The sequence below is a fragment of the Parasteatoda tepidariorum genome, chromosome X1 (assembly GCF_043381705.1).
Source record: "Parasteatoda tepidariorum isolate YZ-2023 chromosome X1, CAS_Ptep_4.0, whole genome shotgun sequence".
Lineage (NCBI taxonomy): Eukaryota > Metazoa > Arthropoda > Arachnida > Araneae > Theridiidae > Parasteatoda > Parasteatoda tepidariorum.
Window position 1 is genome coordinate 48445566 of NC_092214.1, and position 12402 is coordinate 48457967.

The 12402-nt window shown below is 31.1% G+C and overlaps 1 protein-coding gene across 1 annotated transcript in view; it reads left to right on the top strand.

The window, feature by feature from the left end:
- Positions 1 to 12402, top strand: part of LOC107439395 (EGF like, fibronectin type III and laminin G domains protein pikachurin) — a 232032-nt gene that overhangs the window by 195294 nt on the left and 24336 nt on the right. The window contains exon 8 of the mRNA XM_016051983.3: positions 5624 to 5861. Coding sequence (XP_015907469.1) covers positions 5624 to 5861 — 238 coding nt within the window. The remainder of the gene's footprint in view (positions 1 to 5623; positions 5862 to 12402) is intronic.

Below are 12402 nucleotides of genomic sequence, written 5' to 3' on the forward strand. Positions count from 1 at the left end.
TTGTTTCACATTCTGAACCTGCTAAAGCATCGCCAAGAAAATAATTCCTCTATTGATAAACACCATTTTAAAGCAATTTTAAATATGAGGGAAGCATATCTCAGCAGGTTTCAGGAATTTAAAAACAGCAGAGCAATTTTAGCATCTGTCAAAAATCCTCTTAATGCTACGATAACCGAGTTGAAATTTTCTCCTTTTGAAATTGACATTGGGAGCTTTGAAATACAATTGCGGCATTTAAAAAACAAGGAGACATGGTGCTCTAAATTTGAACGTCTTTGTGTTGAATTGGAAATATTGATGAGAACTTGGAATCATGCCTGAAATTAAAAACAACATACAAACCTGACTTACTCAAACTTTCCAAGGAGATGCAAGCACATTGTTCTCATTAATAAATACTTATTAAGTATGAAATTTACTTTTATTTAGTGTACAACTTATTTAGTGAAATAAACGTTTACTAAACAAGCAGACTTGGCTCCCAAATTTTTTTTAAAATTGTTGTAGCGTTCATATTTGGCTCTTTGGCTAATAAGTTTGCCGACCACTGGTCTAGGCTAAATTTATATTTCCCTTCCTTTGGAATAAAACGACCATGACCATGACTATTGAAAATGGATAAGAACTCAAATGAATATAGAGTAGTCGCTAGTTAGCTCTGCATTGTCTTTAACAGCTTGGACCACTTATTTTGTGAAATTCCCCCAAAGACATTCCAATGAGAATTCATTTTCAATTAGTCCTATAGGCTTCCTATGAAATTTTCAGTTCAAGATAGCTCCTTTGTGGAGAATTTGTTCTTTGTTGAAATCAGTGTTTATTTGCAGATTTTAACATGCGTTTTCTAGAAAATTATAGCATACATAATAAAATTATCAGTTAAGCGGCTCGAATCAATCGTTTCCAGCCCGAATTTAATATAATCAACCCTAGTATAAATATGTATTAGTAAATTCAATGTTTGAAACCGAAATCTGGATAAAACACGATATGGTATTTCGAAATATACAAATTGCTCTAATATTAATAGACACGTACACCCGATTCCCTTCGCAAAACTCCTAATTCTCGACATATCCATATTTTTCTATCTTGAAAAAAAAGCCACTGCCATTGATTGCACCGTTCTTTTACTCAAAGACAGTTGCTTTCGTATGCCTGTTTAGGCAGAGGGGTGCGATTGTTCTTATTTTCCAGTGGCGCCATCTGTGGCCAAGAATTCGATTTCTGCCACACCCATACGTCACACCCCCGTTTATAGGACGGACCCATTCATACATCCATTCATTCATCAACAAGATCGTAATTTTAACCTGAATCAGAGAACAATCGATCTCCAATCCAGTACCCCCAGAGGTATTGATTTGTTATGGGAACATGGAGGACTTTGCGATTCGACAGATTTAACGTGCATCAGTCACCATTTACTACACGAGGAGTCTTCGGCCGGCGGAGTTTGAACCCACAAATTCTCGAACATGGGCCCAGCGCCCTACCGACCAGGCTATCCCCGCCCCTCAAAGACAGTGCTGTACATATATCACGAGTAGTAACTCGTGCCTCGGTTTTCTCAAATCAATTCATCAACACTAGCAACGGATTCTATAGAAATCATGATGTTTGCTTGTCATGGTCTTGTAAATCCAATAATGATGTCCCACCTTCACAAAAAAAATACCATTTATTCATCGTTCTTTATATTAAAATGTACTCAAGATAAAAAGACACCTTTTTAACTAAGAATAACTGCATTAAGCTAACTTTTGGCATTAAAAGTCATACTATTGATTGTTGCATTTTAGATGTGAATGCATCAATCCTACGTTCACTATGCTAATTTTGTGAATTAGTTATAAAAAATCTGCAGTTCACAATTCTTATATTTCTTTATAACGCTGAATGATATCGCTGCTATCTTTGCAATATTTCTGACGCTATCACACTACGCATCCACTTTTCATTTAACCCCTTAGCGATCGATTAATTTTCAAGAAAACCGTCATAAAAGTGCCTATTTTTTTATACATGTATATTATACACGTATTTGATTAGTCCTAACATCTAGTTTAAAATAAACTATCTACAATTACCTTAAAAAATATCCTGGTACTGCCATCTGGTGTGTAAAAGGAGAAATAAAATGTTTTCCCGGGCAAAAAAAATGAATTAGTTTTGTTCTTATTGGCGCGTTACTACTGAACACTCCAGCCCGGAAATATCACGGGAGCGAGAAATAGAGGGCGAAACCTCACTCCGTCATTTTCACGGGAGCGAGAAGGAAGGGGTTAAACAACCCTTATAATGTAAAACAAAATCACACCCTCACCTGGCGCTATGGCAGAATTTGGTCTTAATTGAAAAAGAAGTCTAGTTTTCTCCTAATATGCACTCAAACATTACCGTGTTGAAGAAAAATGCCTTAAATAATGACTTAGAAGAAAGGAAGGAATTTCTGATTGTAAAACTTCTCTGATGAATTGCTCGATTTTTGGAGGAGAAATTTGCTCAAGTTTAGAACGTTTGTTTAATGATTTAAATGCTATACGTATAATCCATGACATGCTACGTTGTATCCCTAATCTTAATTTCAAGCATGTCGGAGATATGAAGATTGGTAAAAGATTCCGAGAGAGGTTGTGTTTGACTCTATAATATTTAAATAGTACATACGTACAGTGCGCAATATAGAAAACGGACCACTCGTAATAACTTTTAATTAAATAATATCGGATGCTCAAGTTCTAAGACTCAATCTTAATGGATCAAAAGAGTGACCTCGTATTTGCTAATTAATTAGTGCAGATGATATTTCAAACTATGAAATCAGACACAAAAATGAGCTTTCTCTACATAAACAATTTTTTTTCCACGTAGTCAGATTTCAGAGAGTCAAAATATATGGGTAGCTGCAATCTGGGATATGTGGTCCCATTAGTTTTATCAGCAAAGCAGTCGAAAGTTCGAACCCCTTAATGCTAAATTTACTTAATGCGTATTTCGCCAGATCCCGAGAACTTTTTAAGTGAATTGAAACATTTTTGCACTCAATTATTAAATTCGTCTATTTAAAGATAACTCCATGCAAAAAATAACTTATAGTAAATAAGTATTATTTTATTTACTATAAGTGAAAAAAATTTAAAATGTATGTTATTACATTTTTTAAAGAATGTAATTTTTTATGGTAAAATACATATTTTGAGCGAAATTGGTCGAATAAATCTTGAGATGTAGAATTTTTAAAAAAGTTATTTTTTTAAAATTTGGTTTCTCAAGATTCGATCGATTTTGCTCAAATTTTGCATTCTGCCATATAAAATTTCATTCACTAAAATGATGTATAAAATCTTATACCTTACATTTAAAAAAACATTTCAACTTTTATTAAGTAAAATAATAAAAAAGAATAAATATTTACTGAAAGTTATTTTTTGCTGGAATTATCTTCGGATAAAAAAAATTCATAATTATAATAACTAATAAAATAATTATAATACAGAACAAATTTAATAAATTCAGCTCGCTTGAAAAGTTCTCGAAAAAGGGGGCGGTATGCAAAAAGTAAAATTAATATTAAAGGATCCAAACTTTGGACTGATCTCCTAACCAAACTATGGAAACCATATTTCTCAGATTGCGGCTACCCTCCATATTCTAGGAGTCAGAAATTCGAATTTGTCGGGAAAAAGGTATATTTATTCAGAAAAATACTTTTTGTGTCTGATCTCATAACTTAAAATATCCCCTGCACTAATTAATTATCATATTTCAGATCACCATGTCGAACCATTAAGACCAAGAAGATCCGGTCATTAGTTTAAAAGTTATTCAGGATGACCCGTTTTTCTTATCATATACATAATTTTAATGAATTTTAAAACATAATTCATCCAAAAAGGTGATTGGTTGTGAATCATTTCGCTGTTGGTGGGGTTGCCTAACTAACTGAAGCCAGAGAAGTTGGTGTTTGAGTATTTATGCAATCCTTTGAAGATAAATCACTGTGTTTCGTCCTTGACGCAGGAAAAAAAGGCAAATTGTTATGGTTAATTAACAATGACATATTTATAATGTATTTTAACGCCATAATAACGGACAAAAAAAATAAAGCGTGGTGTAACAATGCCAAGCACATAAAGTGTATCTCGTGAAATTTTAACGTCATATTACAAGTCACACTAAACGTCCATTAACTACAAAGTAACCAATAATAAAGTTCTCCCCTTCTTGCTTTACCATTGAAGGAAGTTAATTTTGTTGGCAAATTATAGTATCTCGTGGTTTAAAAACCTGTCGGTTGATAGTAGGAATATATGTCGTTATAAATGCAGAACCACTGAGCTCTTTCATCTATCGTAATTCGTACAGCAGCAAAAACAAATAGAAGCGTCCAAGGAGCTTGTTCGGTGTTATTTGCTTTACGACTTCAAAGTGTGCTTATCATCGACTGCATCAAATCACCAAATATGTCAAGAGTTTGGGTACGGTGCTATGAATGAACGTACTGTTAGACATTGACTTCAAAAATTCAGGTCGGGAGATTTACCTCTCTGTGATAAACCACACAGTGGACAACCACAGGCCTAGGATAACAAAGTCCTGCATGTGGTCATTGAGGAGTACAGTAGTATAAAGTGTGGTGAACTACTCAGTTCAACATTTCTGACTAAATAGTTAGACTCATAGGCCAGGATAGCCTGGTTGGTAGGGCACTGGGCCCATGTACAAGAGTTCGTGGGTTCTATCCCAGCCGGTAGTAAATGGTGACTAATGCACGTTACATCTTTCAAGTCGCAAAGTCTCCCATATTCCCATAACAAATCAAAACCTCTGAGTTTCCTTTGGTTCAAAATTACAAGGCTACGGAATTTATCATTAGTAGTCGTAAACCCAAAATTGGGTCGACTGTTCAGCGACGGATATAAAAAAAATTTTAAAAATTAGTTAGACTCCATCGTCACCGCTTAAGTAAGATGCACATCCTGAGCCATTAGGTTCAGCACACGCTGTAGGAAGTCCGCAAAAAATAACGAAGGGCAGCCTGTATGCCGTTGATGACTCGCTATCGTTTATATCCATATACAATCGAGTACTTACCAGTGACATAAAGTGGGTTCTGCATAGACAATTCCAAGAGTTCCAAGCCTTGGTTGTCACCCCAGGATTCTGTCACTCACAGGGCAAGACCGCCTATGCACTTACGCAAGATTATGCTTTGTGTCTGGACTAGTTGTCAAGTGGTTCCCTATGAGCTTCTACCAACGGATCAAATGGTCTCTACGGACCTGTACTCATAGCAGTTGGAACATGTGCAGTAGGAGGTTTCAACAAACGTTACAACCACGAACGTTGCAACTGCATTAAATATTGTTATGAATTTAAAGATTTGCGCATTGTAATTTGAACACAGACCCTATAACATATGACGGTCAAAAAATACAGTAAAGTATTCAGAAATTATGAAATATCTTTTATTTAATATTTGTCCAGATATCGTACAGGATCTTACTATATATTATTTTATACAGCACAACATCTTAGTTTACATTATTTAAAGGCATTTTCTGATTTCACATTAATTTTATGATCCATATTTAAAATATTTAACTTTTATTTTCAGCCATGGAGCTTGTTGTACCTTTATTTAATGGCTCTTCATATCTTCAGTATCCTGGTCTAAGTAATACTGTTTTGTCATTTATCGAGCTTCAAATTGTTTTCAAGCCATATAGACCAAATGGTGTTCTATTCTACAATGGTTATAAAATGGACGGTACAGGCGACTTCATAAGTCTCAGTTTAGTGAATGGTTATCTTGAATTTCGTTTTGATTTAGGAACTGGAGTTGCAGTAATAAGGTAATGAATCCGTAATAGTTCTTTTTGCTTTTTCCAGTTTCAGTAATATATCATTAATGTAAAAAATCTATAAGATTTGAGTGTGATTCAGCCCAGTCTTGGGAAATGTATGTTTTTGGAATCAACATACTTTTGTGTTTTAACTTTTGCAGTTAAAGAGCTTAGTAAAAAACGGTACCAAGTGACATTCTAAAAAAACTAAAAATTTTCACTCAAAAATATTTTATATTCAGCCGTATGTATGGAACTTAAGTTTTCCTACATATAAGACAGTTCTTAAATGAAAAACGTGTGTTTAGTAAAGAGCTTTCTGCTGTTGCCATATTTTCTAAAGATAGCGTTCATAAAGCCTTAAAACTATCACTTAAAACCATCTTTCACTAAGCTCTTCAATTATGTGTTATGAATGCAATGTATGTTATGTATACAATATGATTTTAAAAATTTTGATGTATAACAGTATGGCCTGTCTGTTGAGTCTGTTGAAAGTAAACTATTTTAAAATGTTAACAGTTAAGAGTTGGATGGTAGATACAGTGAACTACAAAATAAAACGAACTATCTGGAATAACTTTTGATATAATAATCTGATTTTCACATACTACTAAGATGCACTCTTAATGATTCAAAAATGCTTAAGGTATGCTAATTAATTAGTGCTAACTTTTAAATAAGTGAGAGAATCCGACAGAAAAACATACTTTCTCTCAATAAATATACTTGTTTTCCCAAAAAATTTGGATTATAGCTTATCAAAATATGGTTGCAATACGGAAAATATGACTCAAACTTATAAGGCAAAAGACAGTCTTTCTTTTTTTTTTGTCATTCCTCATAATATGTGCGAATCTGTTGCTAGTGTCTGTTCTTAAACACGAGAGCAAAAAGCATTTAATCATCAGAAATGTGTTCCCTAATCACCTCCCTAACCATATATTTTCAGAATCCTTGCAAAAAACAGGTGTTAAAAATATTCACAATGGTGGTCGCAAACTAATATTCAAGAGAGGAAAAAACAAAGGATACGTCAATGATGTGTTCCTCTGTATATGAGATGTTTTTACATCTTGTTAAACAATGTAACTTTAGATAATTCAACAGAAATTTGAAAAATATTAGTTTTGTAGTTCTTAAAAATAATTATTCTTTTAATATCTTTAAGCCTAACCAGTGTTTTATGTTGCCATGTTTTTTTTAAACATATTAGTAATAAAATGGCATTTTTAAATTGTCATATCACAAAGGTTATTAAACCTTCTGTAAAAAAGTCTTTTTTGTAAAGGGAATGTATGTATGTGTTGAACTAGGTAACTTAGTTAACAATTAGACACTCAATAATCATTCCGTCAATAAGTTACATAGTAATAATAAGTAGTCCCAGTGCCTAGAAAAGACACAATATTTTTTTTTCTGTCTAGGTATATCTGAGAAACATTTTTTGATGGATTATGTTGAAATCAAATACAAATAACTTTTTCCCTAAATAAGATTTTTATAAAGATTATGACGATTTTTTATCAAATTTAAGGCTAGTTGATTTTATTTATGTGGAAATGCATATTTATTTATTTATCCATTTATTTATTGACATAAGAGAAATTTCAGTTCGTCCTGAAATGTTTTTAGTATTAATATCAATTCCTAATACCTGAATTAAGCATTACGTAACTGCTTAATTGTTTTTATGTAACTTTTTTTTAACAAAAATATAAAGTTCATAAATTTAACAATTCTAAGATATAATTAAACTAGTAAATAGTTAGAAAAATAATCGGTCGTTACCTACTGAGCTCAACTTAAAATCCCGAACTAAGGTATTTTTAAATTAGAAATGATATCCTTCGACATCTTACATTCCATTTCATTGCAGTTAATGGGCATTTGCTTTTAATATTATTGTAATTGTCTTGTAACTGACTCAAATATTGAAATTGACTCAAAATCAATTAGGTTAAATGAACTTTTCTTCGTAAAATTTTGTTTGTAAATTTATAACTTTCGAAATTTTATTATTGATTTTATAATAATGCATAAAAAATATTTTATGAGAAACATTCAAAATTCTTAGACCAAAAAAACACTTGGAGCTAATTTTTTGGGTAAGTCCTCTTTTGTAAAATTTCATTTACGTCCCTGGACTTAATATTGCTCAAGTAGCCTTGAGGTAAAATTTTATTTTTGAATTGTCCTTATATTTAAAAGCAATTTAATCTTCAGCCATATCTTAAATAGCAATGTTTTATATAAATACTTCATAAAACTTTGTAAGATAATTTTGAAGAATATTAATGAAAATATTATATACCTTTCTAATGTCCGTAGAACCTTAAAACCCGGAAATATTTATTTCTGGTTTAATTAATTTGCAATCGATTTTATTATGGATAATATTTAAACTTGACTCTTGGAATGATTTCAATAGTTTAGTTCTTTTTTTTATACTTTTTTGTTTTTTATCATACAGTTTGGTCAATAAATATTTGAAGAAAAAAAATTTCTGATCTATGCATCATGTAAGTTTTGAATTTCAAAGTAAATAAGACCCTGATATTTTTATACTGCATGTGAGCACAACATGAAAACAAAAAAATAACTAATCATATATTTACATTCAATAAGAAAGCTGTTGAAATTTTGCGCTGACACTAAATTACACATTGACACCAATGGTACACTAAATTATTGTTATAAAACTAACAAAAATGTTAATATAACCAAATAAAAAATGTCGTTTTTTATACCCTATAAATTATTTGACACTAAAATACATTAATCTTTAAACTAAATAATTGTTATGCTGAAGCAAACCAAGCATCAACAAATCAAGCTGAATTCTAATCAAGAATTAATGTTATAGTAATGATTAATAGACGTTGTAAATGCTCATATTGTATTAGACGTTGGAAATGCTTAAACTACATTCTATGTATTTGGAACACATTCTAAAACTTCAAAACATTTTCCGTGGTTTGTGTTTTATCTTTAGTTATATTTGAGCTTACTAATAAAGTTATATTACTGCATTTTCATTAGTATACTACATTTTTATTATATTACTATATTTTTATTTCAATTATATCAAAGAAGATAATTTAAAAAGTTAATTATAAATCATTTTTGTTAATGTTTCTCAAACTCTTCTAGTATCTATAATCTTAAACATTGCTTAGTTTTAACAATCATTTCTATTTTTTAATTTAATTTATATTTTGTATTAAAATTTTATATTGTTAATAGGACTTTTTCAAAAAGAAATTCTGAAATTTATGGAAAAATATTAAAACAAAACAAACAAATTTCAAATATCAAGCTTTCAGGGTTCATGGTTTAAAATAGTATTTATTTTAAGGTGCTATTTATTATTATGCTGAATCTTTATCCAGTTTATTAAGTATATCTTTATATCTTTATCCAGTTGTCCAGGTTAACATTTTTTTTATTATATGATTTGTGTTCTTGCCTATACAGGATGTTACATAACCACCACCCTAAATATATTTTTTATAGAATTTGGAAAAAAGTGTGTACGTTAAGGATTGCAAATTAATATTTAAGCTAGTTAAAATCAAATATATTATTAATATCTGACAAATCTCTATTGATAAAGACGATATTAAAATCAGTAAAACCAGTTTGTTTTCAAGATGAAAGTGTTTCTGATAACTTCTCTACCAACAATTCTGAGCTTCTTTTGGCAATCAAATAGGTTTTTATGATAATTATCTTGTCTTTCTCGTAAATGATTTGTCAATTTTTGATAACATTTCTTTTTCTTCTTCTTTGCTTAAATATTAATTGGCGATGCCCAAAATGGATTTTTTTTTTTTTGCTTCTCTTTTTTGAAATATAAAAAATTCCGAATTTTTTTGTTTTGTTTTCACTAAACAAGTGCCCAAATTTTCATAGATCTTATTAAATAATTTCTCATAAATTATAGATCTTGGATATCAATATGGAGTACACCATTGACTCTGTCTGAAAGTGGTCATGTTTAAATAAAAAAATATACGAACTCCAAAACCAAAATAGGAGAGTTGCGCGTTTTCTAATCAGTAAAAAAAGCGCATTGTTCTAACGTTAGGAGAGATGGGGCATTGTCATTGTCTTTATGCTAGGACGGATTACGTAATGTTCAGAGCATTATATAATTGGATGCCTAATACTTCAGTGAATGCCTATCTTGTAGTAATAACTGTTTGGTGAACATCTTATGAAACCACTTTGTTCCTTACAGCTGTATACATATTTGAGCCGAGAGTGTTAATCTGCGATCAGCTGAACGGTGCTTAGAATCCCAGCGTTGACACCGCAATATTTACTAAATTCTTTAAGCCAGTGTCTTGCACTTTTCAATTAGTGACCCTGGGCTATCGGAACGCAAATCCCTCATACACGCATAGATGGCAGCAACACAGAGCTGTTTCAGACAAAAAAGTCTAATATTTCCAACTTTTCCGATAGATGGTACCACTAGCTAAACAAAATAAGGCACATTTTATGGTTCAGTTAACAAAGCATAACCAGGGGTCCGTCCAGACATTTTGTAAAAGGTCCTTTTTTCGTGAAATTGTGAAAAAATTACTCACATTCTTTCAACCAGGGTCCGCTTTTATGAATTTGTGCAAATAGGGTCCGGTTATTGCAAAAAACTTTTTCAAGGAGTTTTTAAATTGTAAATCGATACAAGATCACTGTAAAATTACAATAAAAAAATTAGATTTTCAAAAATAAGCAGCAATTGCTGCTTCTAAATTAGAGATGCAACATACATGTATTTGGTATTTAGCCTATACTGCTGAACGCAGAATATTCATTTCCGACGAATAATGGAAAAATCGTCTGCCGAAGACAAAACTTAATTCGTCTGCATCCACCTTTCTTGTTTTCTGCCCTGGGAAGGGTTTATTTGATTAACAAAACAATAATGAAGATAAACAAATTTGTGAAGGGTCCGATTAAAAAAAAAATCATTTTGTGAAGGGTCCGTTTTTAAGTTAAAATATTTTGTGAAGAGTCCATTTTTATGAAAAGATATTTTGTGAAGGGTCCGTTAACGGACCCAAATTTCTTCTAACCAGACCCCTGACAACTCAACCATAATTTAACACCAATACCCATTACCCAACAAAAAGCGTAACTTAACCTGACTCCAATGTCCAATTAAATTCCATTTTTATGGTTTTTAAATCATGCTTGTTGTAAACGATTTCAAGCATGTAAAAGTAAAGAAATACTCCTTTTTGAAAATTTTACGGCTAATTGGATGGACAGATAGCTGCTGGTTATTTTATCGTAATTTTAGAATTAAAACTCTAACAATGCAACTAGACAAAGTATGGCATCTTTTGAGCAGCCCCCTAAGCATTTAAGCAAAAATTTTTTTAGTTTTATACTTCAATTTTTCGCTATAATTACTTCTTTCATTTTTCTGGTTCTTTAATTTAATTGAAATATTTGCTTCGAAAATTACAAGTTTACAAAACCCTTACAAAAATTTCATTTAAGTGTGGTTATCAATTTGGTTATAGTTATTATTAACCTCTCTTACCCTAAAGCACAATCTCTCCCTCTTCGTAGGAACAGATTGCACTAAAGAGTCTTCTTGGTTTCATTACAGCTGTTGTTTAAAATTAAAGAATAACAAGAAAATAACGGGTTGTTCGTAAAGTAATTTCGTTTTTCCGATAGAGGATTTAATTGTATTTTTTCGAACCCAACTTCACACTTAAGCAGCATTATCATTATATGTTTTGAGAGCTGATATAGCAAGGCTTGTGTGTGAAAAAGTTAAATTAATTCTATGCAGTAGTTTTTGGGTGGTGCCCTTTTAAATATGGAGAGCTTGGCCAAAGAATACCTAAAGAGGCCTTTTCATTTCAATTCTAACCTTCAGTAAGGATAGGTTCGAAAAGGGACGAAATATGTTGCACCTCCAAAACCCGTTCTACTGTCTCCCCTACATTTTTTGTGGGGGTGCGTGTGTGTAACCCGAAACTAATCGACTAACCACTGTCGCAGAAGGGGGATTGCAACCTGCGGGGGTCAACTAGCTTTCAAAAGATATCAGAAGAAACTCACTCTTCATCTTATATTATGCTTTTTCTCTTTCTAAGAAAAACTTAAAAAATATTTTTTTTAACTCTAAAACGACTTTATTTATTTTCAAAATAGTTTTATCATTTTATTTAACATGCACTTTTTCTAATTATATCTTGAATTGTTTATTATTTTGATTTGATTATTTAGAGAACTAATAATAACCAGAGTATTTAAATTTATAAAATTTTACTATGTAGTCATATGAAAGTAATTCATATAAAGTAACTACATTAAAAATAAATTTATATTTTCTCTATAGATCAAATAAAGTTTGTTAATTTTTTTAAAATTGATTTGCTAATTTTTAAAACTTTTTATGTTAAAGTAAAACCTTGAGTTCAAGATTTTATTTTTTTATTACGTATTTAATTTTCTTCTTTCAATTACAATTCAAATACAAATATTTTTCACAATCTTTTTTTAATTTTAATTAATTTTTTTT